Genomic DNA, 21,519 nt, shown 5'->3' on the forward strand with positions numbered 1-21,519 from the left:
TCGGCCCCCGCTGGCCTCGGTTTTAATTTCTTCGGCCCTCTGGCTTGGTCTCCGCCTAGCTGGCTGCGCGCCACCCAGCCAGCCTCAAGCGGCTGGGCGGCGCGCTGGCCTCGATTTTAACTTCTTCGGCCCCCACCGGAGACCAAGCGGGGGCTGGCTGGGCGGCGCGCATCTTCTTTTCTTCGGCCTCCGCCGCCGGCCTCGATTTTTATTTATTCGGCCCCTGCCGGCTTGGTCTCCGCCGGGGGCTGGCTGGGAGGCTCCCATCTTCATTTCTTCGGGGGCTGGCTGGGCGGCACGCATCTTCTTTTCTTCGGCCTCCGCCGCCGGCCTCGATTTTTATTTATTCGGCCCCTGCCGGCTTGGTCTCCGCCGGGGGCTGGCTGGGAGGCTCCCATCTTCATTTCTTCGGGGGCTGGCTGGGCGGCACGCATCTTCTTTTCTTCGGCCTCCGCCGGCCTCGATTTTAATTTCTTCGGCCCCTGCCGGCTTGGTCTCCGGCGGGGGCTGGCTGGGAGGCTCCCATCTTCATTTCTTCGGCCCCTGCCGGCTTGGTCTTCCGCAGGGGCTGGCTGATCTTCTTTTCTTCGGCCTCTGCCAGCCTCGATTTTTATTTCTTTGACCCCTGCTGGCTTGGCCTCCAGCGGGGGCTGGCTGGGTGGCGCTGAGGCTGGGCTGAGGAAGAGCCACGCGGTCGAGACCACGTGACCAGATAGATTGGCCCACCGGGGGAAGCCCGATGCCCCGATAGGCCAATCCGCCCCTGGGCAGGAATAAGGTGTTCAGGAGCTGCTGCCTCCTCTCTGTCTATCTGTCTCTGGATCTCCCTCGCTCTTTGATTTTCCTCCAGCTCCTCATTAGATGTTTCATCAGAATTACTAGTTACAGATTAGAATTGACTAAGTAATTCTCCAATTACAGGGGTGCTCTTGGATTAAAGTACTCTTCAGTAAGCCACGGGGCTTCATTTGATTGCTTCTGGCACAGGGAAGGTGCAAGAATATTTGGCATCCTCCTAGGCTATCTTACAGTCATGCACCCTCTCGCCAACTCACTTACTGGTGGCAGCTCCAGCACGGCACTCCCTCCTACTGGGGGCAGTGGCTCCAGCACAGTGTTCCCTTCTTGAGCAGTATTAGATCTGGCACAGCACCCCTCTATGCCTTGCACTGGCAGGATTTTGCTGCCCCCCCCCCCCCCCCCAACCTTTGGCGCTCTAGGTGACTGCCCAGTTTGCCTAATGGAAACACCAGCCCCAAATTTTCCTTCTTTTCTTCAACGAGCTATTTTCTTTGTCTACCTTCATGTGAGTTTTGCATTTTGGGGATCCACTCCTAGCTTTTACCCTTCCCCTTTTTAGGATGGAATTAGTGCTTATATATATATTTTGGGCATGCTTGAGGAGAGAGCCAGCCTTATAGATCCTCTGGGGTGGAGACTTTAGAGGAGAGTTGGGTATTTAGAGGTTGATTTTGGTGGGCCCACTGGTTTATTTTTGAAAGTTTTGGAGAGTTTTTCATCTTTTTTTGACCAATTGCTACAGGAGGGCTCTGCTTCCCTTATCTGTTCTAGTGAATCTACTCCCTGCATCGAATATATACAGTGTCAGGAGAGATCTCTTGATTTCTCAAAAATTGTTTGGGCAGTTTTTGGAGACAGAGGGTTTTTGGGGTTTTTCCCTTCTGTCACATGATAGTGCACAAAGAGAATTTTCCTGGCCTCTGTGGGCAGGGATTTTCAGGGTCAAATGAGCTGGCATCATGGACAAAGATTCATTGGCTTTTGGCATTATGATTTCTCTTCTGTGCATGATTTTTGTAATTCTGAGTTGAATCTTGTTTTTTAAGTGAAAGTAAATTTTTGTTGAACACAAGCATTGCCTTCTCCTCATTCTGCGTGGCCCTGCTGTGCCTAGAGAAGTCAACTTCTGACCAGAAAACTGTGAATATTCTGATCAGAAGTTGAGAGCCGGATGACATTGAATGACTATGGATCACCATCCGTCACTACACTGAGGGCCCCGGAGGGGTATAGCTCCTCCCTGCCGGTGGAACCCCAGCAACCCAGGAGCAATTGGAGCACAGAAACATCAGGGAAAGGTTTGTGAAGTGTTACAATCCTTGTGATAAAAAAAAAAAAATCTCTGTAATAAGAATTTAAAAAGCACCCAAAGAATTAAATGGAGCTGCCTGGTGGCAATATCTGTGGAAGAGAGAGTTACTCCTGCTTGAGGCAGTCATAAATGTGTTTAGCTTGGAAGAGCCCTGAAGCATTAGAAATGGCATGTATCTTTTTGGAGGAGATCAAGTCCATGAGCAGAGTACAGGCACTAGTGGAATGTCTAAAGTGGATCCTTCTCTTACATGGAAATGCTCTGTGAGCTTGTGGGAAATTATTTTGGTCCTGGATATGTTCATTTACAACAAGTGAAATTCAGGAAGAGAAAAATATCTGCTGCTCTTTGCTCTTTGGGTGCCAACATGAATTTGAAGGAATTGAGTCCTTTGTGAGGACAACATGCAGTCAGGCATCTCCATTCTAATTTTGGGGGGGGGGGGGGGGGAAAGCACACTGGTCACTTAAATCAGCCAGTTCTGACATCCCAGTAAATAAAAGATAAGTTGTTTGGCCATATATTAGCTGCAGAAATAGCTTGATCTGGCTCGGTGATTTTTCCATTTAGAATTATCATGGTGTTGATGTTTCTACAAGCCCTTAAAAAAAACCAAAAAAAACCCCATCTAAAACTAGATAATCATTAACTCCATCCCTTCAGTACTATCAGCTGATGCAAACAATGGAACCTTTCATGGAAGGAGGATGTTTAGGTGAAGCTAATGCATTGTGATCAGAATGAATTGGAGGTGGTTGTAACACTCTCCTAGTCCCTTTCGTCTCTCTCCTCTTCTGTCACAGTCCTCTTTCCATCTGCTTCTGCTAACAGGAATTCTGGAATCAATGTGGTGAAGCTAGTTTACCTTTTTTTTTTTTGTGTTCTTGCTGCATCATTTTATAGCCGACCTGACAGCTCCATGAAATTTCCTTAGTAGAACACAGTTAAAATATATTTTTGAACCTTGGAATGGGATATAATGGTATGGATAATTCATATCGTATGAAGTTAGTGAATGAATTGAACCAATTTCATGACAAATACCTTATCCTAGGCTTTACAGTGCCTTGTAAAAGTCTTCAAACCCTTGTGCAGTTTTCACATTCTGCTGTCTAAAAAATATAAATCAAGATGCCTTAAAGTAGGCATTTGTTTTACTCATCTACACTACAGTTTAACTTATTTATATTCTACTTTTCAGTGCTTGGAAGTGGATTACATTCAAGTACTTCTCTCTCCCTAGAGAGTTTATAATCTAAGCTTGGATCTAAGGCAACAGAGGGTAAAGTGACTTGGCCAAGATTACAAGGAGCAGCAGTGGGATTCAAACGCTGGTTTCCCTAGGTCATAGGCTGCTGCTCTAACCATTAGGCTGTTCCTTTATGCTGGCAGCATAAAAGAGCAATTATAGAACTGTGCCAAAAATAATTAAGAATTAAAAAAAAAAAAAAGTATTGATTTCCTAAGTCTTCACACCCCCTTGACTGAATACTTGGTGGAAGCCCCTTTTGCAGCAATAACAGCCATGAGTCATTTAAGATAAGGGTCTACCAACTTTGTACAGTGTTGTTTGCCCATTCCTCTTTGCAGGAGAGGTCAAGATCTTGCAAGTTGGCCGGGGGTCATCTGTGGACTTCGTGCCTTGCCATTTTGTTGGATTTAGGTCTGGGCCACTCAAACACATTCATTTTCTTCCTTGCTGAATCCCTCCATTGTTGCGTTTGCTTTGTGCGTGGCGTCATGGTCCTGCTGAAAGGTGATTCTTCTCCCCGCCCCAGGTCTACAGCAAACTGGAGCGGGTTTTCCTCTGGGACCTGCCTGTACTTTGCACCGTCTATCTTTCCTTTGATCCTCACAGGCCTCCCTGTCGCCCCTGCTGCAAAGCATCCCCCCCCCCCCCCCCGGCAGAATGCTGCCACCCCCATGCTTTACTGTAGGGATGGCATTAGCAGGGTGATGTGCTGCGTTTGATTTACGCCACAGGTTTTACTTTGGGAATACTTCTTTAATTGTTCTTTTACCGTGAAAGTGTTATTTGGATCAGTAAAACAAGCTCCTGCTTTAATGCAAGTTTGAGTTGTGTATTTGAGGCAGCAGAATGTGAAAAGTGTTCAAGATTGTGAAGACTTTTACGAGCATTGTAGTTTGACATTTTTGAAACAGGAAAGTTGCATCATAATTGTTGGGTTTTTTTTTTTTTCATGAGAAGTTAAAATTAGGAATCTTTTTTGTTGACGTAGCTGAGTGGTGCAGAAGTGGCCAGACTAAAGTGTCTATTTTCTATTTATACAAAACTGCAAATATTAAGGCAGATCTGGTGGAAGCAGAGCTTCATCTGAGTGGGGGAAAAGGCTGTAAGAAGAGTCTGTCAGGGAGCAAGGATAGGGAATGGACAAGATCTCAGAGCCCTTCCAGGGAGCAGTGGTATTCCTGTTGTTATATTCTGGTATGGTTGTGGACCCTGGATCGTAGTGAGAGCTGACTCCACCCACAGGGAGGAGCCCTGTGGGGACTCACTACGATAGGCGTGGCCTCAGCTGAGACGGACATAGATAGAATGAGACTTTATTAGACTGGAACATAGGCGAAGAACCCACCAAGTGGGAAGGAAGACACAGTTCAGAGTGGTGATGTAGCTCAGTGTTGGTATCCCTGGTAGTGGCCCATGGAGCGGGGTACACTGGAGAACTCCTCCTCAGATGAATACTTCTCAGGGTTGATCCAGTAGTGGCCCTCAGCGCGGGGTACACCGAGAATCAGCACAGTCGTTGAAAGAGAAGTGCAGGAGGTCAGCAGAGCTGGGTAGATGAGGGTACTCACTCCGAAGCGTAGAAGGTGGTCTGCTGAGGTGATCACGGTAGTGGCACGAGGCCTGGGGTACGCCGGAGGTTCCGTCAGCAAACTGGTAGCAATAGAAGAGCGTACTCACAAGGCTGACCAAGGCTGGGTCCCAATCTAGGGTGGAAGGATTCTCCAGGCAGGAAGGCCCTCCGAGGAGTGGATAGCCAGAATGCGACAAGGCCCCCGAGGAGCGCGTACCTAAAGCGTCCAAGTACCGGAGTTCTGGAACAAAGTTCAGAGTAGCAAGTAGTGAAGCATCTCCCAGAGGAGTGGAATTCAGCAGGAAGGAAGCCCTTGCTAACTCGTACGAAGCATAGGCTGGATGGCTTAAATACACTGGCGGGTGATGTCATGCGGAGGGGACGCCCCCGAGGTTCCCACCATGACGTGTATAAGAGAGGGCCTGGCGCGCGCGCATGCCCTAGGTAATCTCCGATTCAAGATGGCAGATGGGATTGCCCACGCTGTCCCGGGGACACCGGGGAAGGCAGCGTTTGAATGCGGAGGCCGCCATTCTTCTGAGAATCGCTGGTGCCGGGAAAAAGGAGGTGAGCAACAGAGGTCAAGGCCGTCTGCGACCAACGGGCGCCAGACCTGTGTTGTATGGGGAGATGCAGCATTGCACTTTCTGTGCCATCGTCTCCAGGTCCTGCTTTTAACGAAAACAGTTTTGTTTTTTCTTTTTTACATTTAAGGCAGAGCTGTCACTGCTTTCCATTTCTGAGTGGAACAGGGCAGCAGAGCTATGAATGGACTGCAGGATGCAGTCCAAGTGTCTAAAGGAAAGGCATGAGAAACCTGAACAAATGAAATTTGGGAACCCATAAGGAGATGCTTTGGAGCTCATCAGAAAGAGCAGAGCCCATAACGTTCCTGCATGCTGTCTGAGCACATGCTTGTGTTCAGCCGTGGGAAAAAGGCAACAGGGAAATCTGCAGATGTTATTTAAATCAGAAACAGCATTTATGATTTCTGCAGCACCATTAGTGCAAAACTTAATTTTCAAGGTATTTGAAATGGGCACAGTGTTCGTGATCAAAGGTTTTTAGAGTTCTGTGTGGGAGGTAGCTTGTGTCAGAGCACCAGATTGTGAGTCAGGATGCGGGATGCTTTAAGACAAACGTGTCGTGTTTTGGAGGTCCTGGGGGACCTGGAAAGCAAAGAGAGGTAAAGAGAGTTTTTCCAAGGTCCCACAGCAAGCCAGTGGTGGAAGGCGGTGGGGGGAGGTCATGATTTTATGCCGCAGTCTTACTCCCGAATCACAGGCTCTAATCTCTTCTGTTCCTTGAGTAGTACGAGCCAGACCTTTTGACTTTTATTGCAGAAAAATGGAATTACTGTGTTGTTTTCCCCGAGGTAATCAAGAAAGGCCAAGAAATGGATTTGCTGTTGGCTTCAGGAAGGGAAAGTTGGTCTTGGAAACAAGTATGACTGGAGGAAACAAACTGCCTGTCACTTGATCTGGAATCGAGCCAGGGTTGTCTATAAATTCTCAGACTTCTGTGGTCTGAGCCACAGATACTGCCACACCCTACTTCAGGATTGTTTGTTGGCAACATACAAAGGTTTTCTTGGTAGACAAGAAAGAACCACAGATGCCGCAGACCTCACTGCTACTGAGATCCCTTTCTTAAGCCTTTTGTTATCATGATGGGGTAAAGAACTTTTATGGCATTATAATTGTATTTTGCTGCTGAAGAAAGCTGTGATTTTCTGGCCCTACCAACATCTGCCTAAAAGTCTGTGTTGCTTTGAAAACTGAGGACCAGCAGCCTGGCCCAGGAAAACTGTTGTGGCTATGCCTTCTGTCTTGCTAACCCTAATCATTGATATATGGTGTGAGAGTGGGATTTGTCTGAGAACCAGTAAAGTAACCATGGACAACATGAAACAGCTCCAGTGGCAGTAGGCCGAGTTCCAGAAGATGCAGGCAGACTTTCAGCACCCGCAGCTGGACTTTCAGCACCCGCAGCTACTGCAGGAGCAGGCAGCTAATGCGTCAGTGCCCGATACTGTTCCATCAGCATCTGGGGACCATCAGCCAGCCAGCACGGGCCTGAGTCATAAACAGTGGCCTGACTTTCTCTGGATGTAGTCACAGTAAAAATGGCCCCCAGAGGAAGACGCAGAGACTGTCCTCATCATTTTTGAGAAAACAGGCACTTTACGGCGGTAGCTGGAACCTCACCGGTCAACATCCTGCCTCTCTTGCTCATAGGGGGAAGGACCAAGCTGCTTATGGAGCCCTTGAATCAGTGCCAGTGGTGGAAGGCGGTGGGGGGGAGGTGCAGTGTCTCCAGGTGAAGGTTGCCATCCTGGAGTGGCTTGGCTTGACTCTGGAGACCCTGTTGCCATTGTTTCCGGATTGATAGGTTTGACGTCAGTGTTTGCCCTTATAGTTTTTATCAGTGTTTCAGGACTTCTTTATGTTTGGTTGTACATCGCTTGATAGCCTTATCGGGAAAGGTGAATCACAAATCTAATAAATAAATAAAATAAAATACATTTCTGCTACTGATGTTTGTGATCCAGAGCCATAAGAAGAATATACTGCACCAGATTGTTTAGGGTTTTTTGTTGTTTTTTTTTAGCAGGAGGTTTAATCCTCCTGCTTTGGAAATGATCGGAGCATAATCTTATCCAAACTGGGCTTGTTGAGTGTCAGTGCACTAACCTCCCATATTGTGCAGATTCTCAAACTCAGCTCATAGCTGGATATTAGCCATAAGGCCAAGAGATCAAAATAAGCAGTCACTTGTTTCATTTCCCCTGAATGCTACCTGGACAGATTGCATTTGAGCAGTTTATACAGGCACTTCTGATGGTTGCATTTGGCTGGCTGTGGAAGGACCCCTTGATCGGCCATGCTTAGCCCAGATGCTGCCAGCAGATGGGCCCTACATTCATGGTAAGACGCCGCTGGGCTTCCTTCACACAGCAGGACCTTTCCAGAGCTGCCATCTCCCGACTCCCTCCAAAGGTGCGTGTATGCCCGATGTCACACCATTTAAAGAGCCCGTAGAGGGAAAAGGCCACCACACCCCTTGATGACATCACACGCCTTGGCTTTATATATAGGGCTTACCTTGCCTCAACAACGGGTCTCCTGCCTAGCAATGTATATTGCAGCTTTTCTGATTTCATGCCTTCTTGTCCGGCCTTGCTTTCCACTCCAGCCTTGTCCTCCTTGTTTGTCCTGTCCAGTCTCTTCAGTGTGTCTTTGTCCATCCTTGGCCTGACTCTCCAGACATGACCTCCTGCTCGGACCTGACCACAGTTGCCTGCCACTTGAACCTGGCCTCTTGCTTGGACTTGACCAATGATTGCCTGCTGCCTGGATCTGACCTCTTGCTTGGAACTGATCCTGATTACCTTCCGCCTGGACTGATCCCTCAACTGGATCTGACTATTCCTGCCTGCCACCTACCCCAACTTTGGCCCTTCTCTGACTCTGCTAAGTCTGCTGCCTATTCTGATTCTGATGTGTCTCTGGACTCTAGTTACCATCTCTGCCCTAGGGACCCACCTAAGTCATGCTGGCTGCAAGAATACAAGGGCTCAACCTGCAGAGGAGGCGGCTGATAAAGGTGAAGCTCCAGACTGTCCCGCTACAGGGCATGTTCACCAACTGCTGGCGTAGGCCTTAGGGGTCAACTATGCCACAGCACTAAGGGCTTTTATAGGTTGCTGAGACAATGAGCTCAGTGAACTTGCCTCCTGCCCCCGCCATTGCCAGCCTAGCATACCAGCTTCAACAGCAGCAGGATGAGCTGAATACCATGGCCAGTTACCTTCAGGGCATTGTTGCACGGCTTGCTCTGGCACCTGTGGTGTGGCTACTCTTATACTTCACTTGTCTCTGCATCTGCAGTTTGATGGTGATCCCAGAAGCTGTAGAGGCTTTCTCAACCAATGGTGGATGCAATTCGAGTTGTATGCGCCCTTGTTTCCAAAGGACCAATTCAAGATAAGCTGTATTCTTTCCTTGCTGGGTGGCACAGCATTGGCTTGAGCCTTCCCCCTTTGGGAATGGGATGACCCATTCTTAGGGGATCTGGCATGATTTCTGCAAGAGTTCTGACAAGCATTTGATGAGCCAGGTCACACAACTTCTAAGGCTTTTGAATTCCTACAGATTAGGCAATGCTCCTGGTCTGTAGGGGAATATGCGGTACATTTCCGCACCTTGGCTTCCAAACTCCAGTGGGGCAGCAACAGCATGATTGTAATTTTCTGACAAGAACGCATTAAAGACAAACTGGCTGCCCGAGACCTACTAGCTACCCCGGAAGGGCTGATTGGCCTAGCTGTGATCTGAGGTACCATGAATGAGAAAAAAAGAGAGAAGTTTGGCTCAACACCCTGTCCCTCTTGCTCCAAATTTCCAATGGCCTGTAACCAACTGATCACCTATGGAGAAAGGACCACTGTTAGTAGAAGCAATGCAAGTCTATCATTTAAGATCTCTGTTAATAAAAAGCAGAGGCACCGTACACTTAACTTCTGCTTATACTGTGTTGCACCTAGTCATTTCGCAAGTCACTGCCTGAACAAGCTGGGAAACTCAAGGATCTAGGCCTGATGGGAGAGGCACTACAGGTCATCCTTGCACTTCTCTACAACTACTAGTCCCAGTACGTTTGTCCTATGGTGGCATTCTTGTCGATGCTCTTGCCCTTCTGGATACTGGCACTGGAGGCAACTTTATCCATGAGGCTCTGGTCTGATACTATGACATACTCACAGTTCACTTGAACACTCCGCTCTCAATATACTACTTTTATAGAGAACCCCTGCCTGGACAAATTACAAAAATCACAGTACCACTGACCATGCAAACTGGAATCCTGCATGCAGAACAAATCAGCCTCTATGTTCTACCCAAGGCAATCAATTCAATCATTCTGGGCCTACCATGGTTCCTGCTACATCAGCCCCACACTGACTAGGCCACGATGCAAATTGCCAGATGGATTCCTAATTGTCATGAACAATGTCTCACCAAAGTTTCTCCTGTGATATCTGTGGCCTGGCCAGTCACTTCATAACTCTCAGACCTGCCACCACAGTATACTGACTTCACTGATGTTTTCAGTAAACAGCAGACAGAGATCCTGCCACCTCATTGCTCCTATGATTGTGCCATAGACTTGATCCCTGGCAAGGGTCCACCCAGAGGCAGAGTATACCTGCTTTCTGCTCCAGAAACAGAGGCTATGGCTAAGTACATTAAAGAGAACCTGGGTCGAGGCTTCATTCATTCCTCTTCCTCAACTACAGGGGCTTTTTTGTTGGGAAAAAGGACGGATCATTATGTCCCTGTATTAATTATCGAGGTCTCAGTTCTATTACTAATAAGAATTGATATCTTCTTTCCTTGATCTCTGAGCTCTTTGAGCACCTTCGGGGTGCACAAATATTCACCAAGCTGGACCTTTGGGGGGCATACAACCTGGTCAGAATCTGAGAGGGCGATGAGTAGAAGACCACCTTTAACACCTGAGACGGACACTATGAGTACCTAATGCAGTCTTCTAATTTATGATAAATGAGATCTTCTGGGACCTGCTGAACTCCCATATGATGGCTTACCTGGATGACATCTTAATCTTCTCAAAGTCATTGCCCGAGCACCAACTTCATGTAAAACAGGTCCTTCAAAGATTCTGTGAGCACCATCTCTATGCTAAATTAGAGAAGTGTACCTTTGAACAGGAAGAACTTCCCTCCCTAGGATATATTGCCTCACATCAAGGCCTTTGGATGGACCCAGAGAAATTAAAGGCCATATTGGAGTGGCCCCGGCTTGTAGGCCTCAAGGCTCAACAATGCTTCCTGGGATTCACAAACTACTACAGAAAATTTATCCTTGATTACTTCTTTTTGGCAACCCCACTCAGACACCAAGAACTGGACCTCTAATGCTATTCATGCCTTTTGAGCAGCTGAAAAAGGTGTTCACTCTCGATACATGCTTCGACCAACCAAATTTGTCTAAGCCATTCATTTATTTATTTTATTTATTTGTTTGTAGGCTTTTATATACCGAAGTTTAGCGAAAGGCCCTCACTCCGGTTTACAGGTATAATAACATATTACAGGCATAACACAACTGGAACAGTATCTACCTTCATCTTGAAGGTAGTTGCATCTACACTTGAGGTAGGCATTTCCTCCTACAACATGATCATAATGGTACTCTCCTGACTTGCTCCTATTTTTCAAAGAAATTCTCTCTGGCAGAGAAAAATTATACTATTGGTGATTATGAACTTCTGGTGGTCAAACTAGCTTTGAAAGAATGGTAAAATCTGCTGGAAGGGACTAAGTATCCAGTAACAATTTAACAGATCTTAAAAACCTTGAACATTTGGCACAAGCTCAGAGGCTGAACCCCAGGTAAGCCTGCTGGGCCTTGCTTTTTAACTGGTTTGACTTCAAGCTGTGGTATCGGCCTGCTGACAAGAACAGTCAAGCTGATGCTCTTTCCCAGTCTTTCGATACTGAAGGAACACTGGAACCCCCACAGCACATTACTGACCCAGTTAAGATTGTGGTTGTTAACAAGTTCATAGTTCCTCCTGGCAAGATGGTGGTGCCCCGATGCCTATGACAAAAGGTTCTTGAATGGGCATATGATTCCTGTCTATCTGGTCATCCTGGCACCACTTGGACATTGGAATTAATTCTGTGACACTACTGGCAGCCTCAGATGGAGACTAACACTCAGCATTATGTAGGGTCTTGCCCTACATGTGCTATGCATAGAAGTGTCAGAGCATGCTTATCGGGGTTTTTACAGCTGCTGCCGGTTACCACGGAACCCTGGACCCATGTGGCTACAGATTTTATTTATTTATTTATTTATTTATTTAAGGTTTTTTTAATACCGATTTTCCTGCATAGAATGCATATCAAACCGGTTTACAATGAAACAGAATAAGCAGGAAGTAAAATTCCTTAGTCTAATACATTTAAACGTCAATAATGAAATAATTTTAAACAAAGCAAAAAACTAAACAACATTAATAAAAGTTAAATTATTAACAAAAACATAAATACAATTATATTAAAAGGAGCACAAAGGTTAGCACGAAGGGGAGCACAAAGGGGAAAACCCCTTCGTCGCGCGACGCCTGGTGTAATAGCGCCGTTAATCGGGTCGCCGCTGGCTGGTCATCATGACGTCGGGGGGGGGGGGGGGTCTTCACATCGCTGATTTTCTCTTTTTACATCTCAGTTCATTTTTACTATTTTTTTGGGTCTTTTTCTCACAAGATGTAGTTTTCTTTAAGTGCCCGATGGTAGTGGGCTGCCCCTCTGTAACAGCGCCTGGTGGAATAGCGCCGTTAATCGTGTCGCTGCTGGCTGGTCGTCATGACGTCGGGGGGGCGGGTCTTCACATCGCTAATTTTCTCTTTTTACATCTCAGTTCATTTTTACTATTTTTTGGGGTCTTTTTCTCACAAGATGTAGTTTTCTTTAAGTGCCCAATGGTAGTGGGCTGCCCCTCTGTAACAGCGCCTGGTGGAATAGCGCCGTTATCTGTGACTTTCTCCTCTCTGGTGGTAACACCACCATATGGGTGGTTGTGGATAGATTCTCTAAGATGGTGCATTTCATTCCTCTTCCCAGACTGCCATCTGCACCTGAATAGCTAAACTCTTTGTGCAACACATTTTCCACCTGCATGGGCTGCCACTTTCTCTCTGATCGAGAGTTCAGTTTACAGCTCGATATTGGAAAGGCTTGTGCTGTAAGTTTGGAATTACATTGGATTTCACCTTCGCTTATCACCCTCAGAGCAACGGACAAACCGAGCAGGTGAATCAAAGCCTCAAGGCCTTCCTGCAGGCCTATGTGAACCAACAGCAAAATAATTGAGCCTCTCTCCTTCCATGGGCCTAATTTGCCCATAACAATCATTTGAATAGTTCCACCAGATCATCATCCTTTTACATCATTTTTGGGTGCCATCCCCATGTACCCAGACCAGTTCCTGTCTCTGACAATTGTCCAGTAGCTAACCTCATGGGACAGGAGCTTCAGGAACTCTGCAAAATATTCACCTTCTTTTGGATAAAGCGGAAAAATGTTCTAAAGAACAAGCCAATAGGAAACATTGTCCTGCACCTCAACTGTGCCAAAGAAGTCTAGTCTGGCTTAGCACCAAAAACCCAAGGCTTAAGATGCCTTCTATGAATTTCCCCCCACTATTCATAGGATCTTTTCTGTCGACAACAACTGGGTCTTGTGGCAAACAAGCTCAGAATACCACCGTCCTTGAGATTCATGAGGTATTCCACGTCTCTCTTTTAAAACCAGCTATTCTGTCTTGGCCGGGCAGAACATCCCCCCAGACCACTGAAGTGCCACTGAAGAAGATACCCAGTTTGTCTCTTTGACACTTCAGTTTCAGGACCAGTTTTGTGGAACTTTTTACCTAAGACGCTCTGACTGATGACCTGCACAAAAACATTTCAGAAGTTACTTCAAACCTACTTATTCCGGCAGGCCTTTGTTTAGTCAGTCATGTTTTTTCTCTTGTTGTGCCAAAACTGTGTCATAATCTAGTGATCTCAGCAGTCAGATTGCTGTTGTAATTCCTGTAGGTATTATTTTTTATATATGTTTGCCGCTTTAAGCTGTGGATAGGTAGGTGGTTTATACATTTTAAAAATAAATAAATAGATAAATGAGAGGCCACTACTTTGTACATTTGTTCTCACTCATGAGGGCTGGATAGCAGTTAGGTATGTAATGATGCTGTGCTGTCATAGTGGGGGGGGGGGGGGGGCCTTGGAGAAACACATTGTGTTGTAAGGCTATGCAGGGTCAGCCCATGCAGTATTGCCAGATATGAAATACAAAATTATCATGCAGGAACCTCTTCCTGCTCCTGCTGAGGTTCTAAAAATAGTTTTTAAAAATTATGAATGGAAATAACATTTCTTTAAATGTGCCTTTTATGTTGTCACAGAATTCAAAGCTTGTTTAACTTGCCTCCATCTGTTCTCCCCCATAGAGAAAATATAATGCTTTATAATACTGCAATGTTTTACATGTTCAAATAACAACCAAAACTAAAAAACATTTTCCTATCTTTTTTGTTTATGCATTCTTTCAATCACAAGTTTTAGCAATCTTTACTTTTGTCTGTCATCTAAAGCTTTTTCCTGTTTTATTTTTCCATTTTATCTCCTCCTTTATCCATCTCTCCCTCCCCTTCTATCCCTCTTACCAATATTATCTCTCTTATCTCACTTCTCATTTTGCTCTTTTCTCCCTCTGCTGTCCAATGCCTCTTCACTTCTCCCCATCTTGCCCGTTTTTCATCTTCATCTCTTTCTTTTCCACCTCCTCATACAATCTCTAAACTTCATCTCCATTTTCTATCCCTTCTCTTCCCTCCTCACGTTCTCTACCTTATTTTCCCCCAGTGCTCCCCTTCCTGGTCAGCCAGCTGGCTGGCCACATGGCTAGAGCTACCCTAACAGCGGCCCCCACACCAACATCTCTTCTCTCTCTCCCCGCCAAGCAGCATCTCCATTCTCTCAGCCGCATCTTCCCTCCCTCTCTTTTTCCTGCTCAGCAGCATCTTCTCTTCCTTCTCTCATTAACAGCAACTCCCGCTCCTCTCCCCCCCGGCATCCACGTCCCCCTCCCCCCATTCAGTGACTCATGTCTGAGCTCCCCAACTGTGGACTAAAAAGGGAGAAAGTGATCTATCAAGTTAACTTCTGACACCCTGGAATGCACAGGAGAATTTGCTCATATATCCTATGCAGCACAAAATGCGTTTGGAACCGTAGACTCTAGCTCCAAATGGCCTAGAGATAGAGGAGATTCTGATGGATAAACAGCATGTTGCACCAGCTAAAGGCCCTAATATGACAGTTTGGCAAAATATACACAGAGAAGCCAGGGAAAAACATCCTTGTAGAACACAATAGTAAGGAAGAGCTGCTGCTAAAGGTCAGATCCTGACCTTACTGTAGCCCTGAGACCAGAGGTGAAGAGGTCAAAGAGGAGCTGGAGCTTATGTTAAAACTAGGGAGTAATTGAAAAACTCAGATGTAATTGGTGCAGACACCTCTGAGTCGGTGCTTAAAGTGGATGTGTTTATAGGGTTCTGCATTGATTCTGGAAAGATCAGTTCAGTTTCTACATTTGATACTAACCCAGTTCCAAAGGTTCTTCTTCTCATGTATGCAGTTTACCGGGCTGGTTGACTACCTGGCATTTTCCAGTGCCCCCACACCCAATCCAGGTACTAGCTAAGTCTGAGGCTTCTTAGCCAAATATTCACCATAAAACGTGACAAGCAAACTGATCCAGATACTCCCCGTTCCAGAGATTGATGAACTGTTAGAACGATGAGGATATCAACCTTGGATGTTACAAAAGGGCACTGACAAACACCGTCATTGTTTGAGATCTCCAAACCTAAAGCAATAGGCTCTATTATCAGGTTTGACAGAAATGAAACCTCCAAATAAAGAGGTCTGGAGGCTGGACATCATAATGTTACAGGGTTTTTCACAAGGTCAAAAATGGTGTAGCAGTCTGGCAGTGCGGAATCTGTATTGTACGTTACCGTTCATCTTGCATATGGCAGCCTAAGGTGAGATTTGTAGGCTTTCTATCCCAGGTGTTAGAGGGTGAACAACACTTAATCCTTTGCCTCAGCCACAAATTGTATCATGATATGCAGCCCTTGAGAAAGCAGGTCTAAACTTAAGGGGGCAAGATTCAGAACAAGCAGTTTCCATTTTTAAAATTGTGTGCAAGGACCTTTGGTATCTGTATTTTCTGTAGGAGTTCAGGGTAGGGGTAGTGTGGGGCTGTGAGGAAGAGGGAAGGAGTCAATAAAAGGGTTGGATTTGGGGTGTGGGTCTCTTGGTTGGTTATTAGGGGATCATTGAAGGTTGGGAGGCAGATAGATCCCACAGCATCCCCCATGAATTCATTGCATAGCCAGTCAAAGGAAACTTTTCCCCCCTTGCTAATTGGCCCTTTAACTCTGAGCTGGTTAGTATGGAGAAACTTGTAAAGCTAATGGTATGCATAGTGAAAGCATGCTCTACATATATTACTAGCTTGCTAAATCATTCAAAACTTTCAAACTTAATGTGGCTTAGTTGTGGGCCCCTATAATGATTTCCACAGCTGTAGGACAGTCAGATAGCTCCATGCACCAGCTCTAGGTTTCTTCCCATTGCACTTACAGATTTGCCATTCATTTTCTTGAGAAACTTGATACTATGAGTCCTTACATGGAACTGTTATGGAGATATATGGTCACTGCATAGCAGTGCACATTCTATTTCTTGACAACAGTAATTTAATTAAAACATATGGATAATACAGGTTTATCTATTGCCTAGGCTATTGTTTAAAATACATGTCTTCTGTCAATGGGCTTTCCTTTGTTTTGAAAAGAGAAGGTACAGAAGATCCAGGGAGTATCCAGCAGGGACCTTTTTTTTTTTTGTTATGAGAAACAATATTTTTTATGCCTGCAAAGTCTCACATTGGTTTTCTTTCTCACTGGTGGTGTGCAGACCAGCAGGAGGAGCGTGTCACATAGACCATATGCAATAGCTGGCCATATTGTATTCCAGAGTGATTTCTCCATTCGGTTCCTGTAGAGATATCATTCCAGGATGATGTGGGACTTCTTCACCCATCACCGACAAATTGCTAGAGAGAAGGAAAGACATCTTGGGGTCTTTAAAAATAAGGTTTCACAAATTCCTTTCTGGGCATTGTGTTCCCTTGTGTTCTTCTTCTCATGCCAAAGGAGGACCCATTGGGAGGAGAAAGACAATACTATGAGGAGTGGGCAGAAAAACAGCGAGAGGGTGGGGAAAATATTTTAATTTCCAATAGTCACATGACTTTTCAAATTTGGCAAATCACAGAGGAAGGCTGAAAACAAAACAGATAGAAAATATGTCCCTACTGGTGCCCCGCCAACTTTGTATAAATGTTATCAGCCATCCTGTGCTAACACTGTGAACCTAAATGACATGCAGTATGCTGAAAGAGTTAACAAACTGAGTGACACGAAACATCACCTGCCTCATTCTCTTATTAGAGGACTGCAGTTTAGCTGGCACGGTGGAGAGGAACTGGGAAATTGGACCAGGACCTTTAATTTCACGGATGAAGGAGCAGTGAAGACTGGCAGTGATGCCGGCAGCAGGTACAGACTAACACAGAATGACAATGTGAAGGAGATCACCATAGCTGATGTAGTTTCTCCCCCCCCCCCCCCCCCAAACCTACTGGGGCTTAGGAAGACATGAAATATCTATTCTGTGTAGCCTAGCCTATCCATCTAGCTAGCTATTCTTTATATGTGTATCTATCTGCATCTCCCTACCTCTCTCTATCTCTCTTGGGTATTTATTTCTCTATAATCATCCTTGGAAGGGAACTGAGGGAATGCTGAGAGATCACAATGGGTCCCTGTATTCATTTGTTTAAATTTCTATACCTGCCTATCTTTATTTTCATGCTTACCTCTGTCTGTAGTTCTATGCTTGTCTTTCTCTCTCTCTTTCTCTCCTTGTCTCTACCCATCTCTCAATACTTGTCTCTTCTGTCCCTGCCTCTGTTCATGTATCTAGATCTCTATTTCCATCTGTCTTTCTGGTTTGCATATCGATAAGGCCGATGTACTAAAGTGTGAATGGCTTCGCAAATGCAATTCGGTGTAAAAAAAAAAAAAAGGCAGATAGCACGTGCAATCACCTTTGAAAAATATTTCACGTGCTAGTTGCCAATTTTCCGCATGCAATCTTGCATTGGTGAAGCAGTTTGTAAAAATTATGGATAATCGTTAATGAGCTGAAGAATTGTGCAAGTTGGCTCACTGGAGATTTTGTAGTAGCAAAATTTCACATGAAGGTGTAATTAACTTTTTGGCGATTAAGTCCAAGTTTTAGGACAGACTTAACTGTGTTTGTATATCTATGCCCATGAATCCATTTGAACTCCAATTGAGCTGGTACTGTGAAAAAATGTGTGGTACTGTCTCATTCACGCCAACCTACTTATGAGTTAATACAGTTGGCTTCTATATCTGTTTGTGTTTTCATTACTGCATTGTTCTGAGGGCTGGACTACAAGTAAAGCTAAACTACTAAAGCAATGCTATTTCTTCCATGTCCTCAAGAAATGTGTTAGGCGAGCTTATTTATTGCTATTATGAAAGACTATATTTAGAGGGAGTCTGCTAGGAATGTGTTATACATGGCACATAATCAAACAGGATATGAGAGACATTGCCATATTTTTCTCCTCTAACATTTTTTTGGCACTAGTAGGAATCTGTTGGCACATGTCACAGGCTTTTGTTGGCCAAGTAAAACCTGCTGCATAGTATAAAGTGATTTAACTGATTTGCCCTGTGTTGAGCATATAGCATGAAGGGCTGGAGAGATATTAAGTGTCTTCATAGTAGGCAGATTTTGGTATAGGTAGAATCTTGCTGGTGATCGCATTAATGGTAGCGCTGTCTCTCTGCTTTTTGTTTTTCTGTACAGTAGTTATCGGATTTGATAAACGAACGTATCTCTTCATTGAAACACTGCTGTTAGGTTCGATAGCAAGGCCTACATCTGTCAGGAGGATTTAATTGCATGCAGAGAGTCTCCATCCCTTGGTCGCACCAAGTCAGAAGGTCTTATCTCATGCTTATCACATGCCAATCGTAGTAAAAGCACTGGGTGCCTCCATAGGGAAAAGCAGAGAGAGAGAGAGAGAGAGCGTGGGAATGTAGAGAGGGTCACTGCTGAGCCCCTGTTAATGGTAGGCCACTTGGGTATATGGTATTGGAGCTTAAATGAAGGAAGGCTGTTATTTTACTGCTCAAGATACATAGGAATGGCCCATTGTAATGGAGCAAACTGGTGTGAACTTTACCTCTTAACTTCTTATCTAATTAATTCATGAGATTCTGTAGCTACCTGTAAGTTTCAGGGAGAAGTTCTGACATTTAAAAAGCTTTATGAAGGGATATGATAGGGTGCTTGCACTTTAATGAGAGTGTCATGATTGGGTGGTGCAATATGGGTTTTTAAGTAATTATTATACAGTAAAGGTGCACAGCCCACTTTGTGTCATAGGTTTATTCTTTTAGGAGCTGACATTAGACCTAATTTTGCCCCCCATTTTGTATCTATGGGGAAAATGTTTAGTAAATCTGGCCCATTATTAGGTAAAGAGAGGACAAGCTGCGTGTTGCTTTCTAGAGAATTCATCGCTCCTCATCTAAGAGATTCGTGGGCTGTCCTTGTCAGGTGCTCTCTGATGATGCTCATGTACGCCTCAGCCAGTCTTTTTCCTGTCTGCATGCTTACTAGTGTATTTTTTTTTACCGCATGGCTCCTTCCCTATGTCTTGCCTGTCTCTACTCCTGCATGCGTAGGAATCTGTTTCCTTGTCTTCTTTTCCATTTCATTCACTACAGTTAATGATTTTATTTATTTAGAGAAATGTTTAGACTGCTTCCCCTGCAAAGTCATCCAAAGCAGTGTGCAACAGACTTTTCCTCTAGGAACTTATCCAAACCTTTTTTAAACCCAGGATAAAACATAAGCATTGTCAAGTTAAGTGTAAGACAGGCGACGAGAGAATTTGAAATGAAGTTGGCCATAGAGGCAAAAATTCATAATAAAAACGTTTTAAAATTATCCGAAGCAAGAAATCTGTGGGGGAGTCAGTTGGACCATTAGATGACTGAGGAGTTAAAGGGAAGATAAGGCCATTGCAGAAAGTCTAAATGAATTCTTTGCTTCCGTGTTTACTAATGAGGATGTTGGGGAGATACCAGTTCCGGAGATGGCTTTCAAGGGTGATGAGTCAGACGAACTAAACCAAATCACTGTGAACTGGGAAGATGTAGTAGGCCAGATTGACAAACTAAAGAATAGTGAATCACCTGGACTGGATGGTATGCATCCTAGGGTACTAAAGGAACTAAAAAATGAAATTTCTGATCTATTAGTTAAAATTTTTAACCTATCATTAAAATCATCCATTGTACCTGAAGACTGGAGGGTGGCCAGTGTAACCCCAATATTTTAAAAGGGCTCCAGGGGTGATCTGGGTAACTATAGACCAGTGAGCTGTTGCGTTCGTGCCTGTTCTCACCCTCGCTCCACCTTCTCTACCTTTGTGGGCGACTCCCTTCGGCTCTGACGGACAGATGCTGCTGTGGCTTCTCCTCGCCGCTTCTCCCCGGAATCCCCGGGCTGGCCTGACACTGCGGATCCGCCATGTTCCTGATGATGTAAGGGTATGCGTGCGTGCTCCAGAGTTTGTACCAGCAAGGGTGCGAACCTCGGGGGCGTTCCCCCGTAGTGACGTCATCCGCTTCCAACTTAAAAGGTTTTTGTTTGCTACTACGAATCGAGTTAGCAAGGAGGAAACTTCTCTGCTGCTCTGCCTCCACAAACTTACCAAGGGGTACCTGCTCCTCGGGGGCCCCATTCTCTCTTCTTGATTTCAGATCCGGTACTCGCTCCTCGAAGGCCTACGTCCCTGAATGCTCAGAAGACTCCTTAGTGCCTGGAAGTGATCGCAGATGTGAACACTGTGAGTTCTAGTACAGATAGGATCCGGTACTCGCTCCACGAGGGCCTATGTTCCTAATCTCTGAAGACTCCCTTCTGTCTAAGATGTTATCACAGGTACGGAGATCGTGAGTTACTATTGCAGTTGCAGATTGGAACCGGTACTCGCTCCACGAGGGCCAATGTTCCTAAAACCCTTCACAAACTCTCTTCTATCTCAGAAGCTATCGCATACCTATATCTGGTACATTACTATTACAGATTGCAGATAGGAACCGGTACTCGCTCCACGAGGGCCTATGTTCCTAAAACTCTCCAAAGACTTTCTTCTATTCCAGAAGCCATCTCATACACAGATATTGTGAGTTCTTATTCCAGACTGCATATAGGAACCAGTACTCGCCTACGGCTCCTGTTCCTGAATATACTGAAGACTCTCTGTTGCATAGAAGCCATTACAGATATCTCCAATTGTGAGTGTATCATCTACTACTGGTTATGTATCCAGCATACCCTGTCTACTCACTACCTATAGTCTCTTTCTACAGCTCAGCAACCCAGAGATCGCAGTTCCAGTATCTGATGGACTTCAGGCCTGCCGGGCACATCAGCTCACTACTGCCACCTCTGGTGGTTCTACTTCCTTTCTAATAAAGATCTATCTGTGTTTGTCTCCATACTCCAGCCTAGCCGGTGGCCCTTCTCAGGATATCCTCCTGGGAGCGTTGTCATCTGCCATCGGCCCAAGGATTCACCAATTTCCACCAAGTGTTTATTCCTTACACTACTAGACTGCCACACTGTGGGAGCCAACCCACAACAGATCATTGACCCCCACCTATGGAGTAGATCCATAACAAATTGCTATCTCCTCCCCTCTCGAGGAGGTGATCAATAACAGATTGCTAACTCTGCCCCTCTGGTGGCGTGATCCATAACAGATTGCTAACTCCTTAGCAGACACATAACATCAGCCTGACT

The 21,519-nt window shown here is 45.3% G+C and overlaps 1 protein-coding gene across 2 annotated transcripts in view; it reads left to right on the forward strand.

Annotated features, from left to right (window-relative positions):
• Positions 1 to 21,519, forward strand: part of ST8SIA5 (ST8 alpha-N-acetyl-neuraminide alpha-2,8-sialyltransferase 5) — a 139,528-nt gene that overhangs the window by 16,874 nt on the left and 101,135 nt on the right. Inside the window, exon 2 of one of the 2 annotated variants that reach the window (XM_029580615.1) lies at positions 17,055 to 17,162. The exons of the other annotated variant lie outside the window; for it this stretch is intronic. Within the exon in view, the coding sequence (XP_029436475.1) occupies positions 17,055 to 17,162 (108 nt within the window). The remainder of the gene's footprint in view (positions 1 to 17,054; positions 17,163 to 21,519) is intronic. 2 annotated transcript variants of the gene reach the window in all.

This window comes from Rhinatrema bivittatum, chromosome 1 (genome assembly GCF_901001135.1).
Source record: "Rhinatrema bivittatum chromosome 1, aRhiBiv1.1, whole genome shotgun sequence".
Classification (NCBI taxonomy): Eukaryota; Metazoa; Chordata; class Amphibia; order Gymnophiona; family Rhinatrematidae; genus Rhinatrema; species Rhinatrema bivittatum.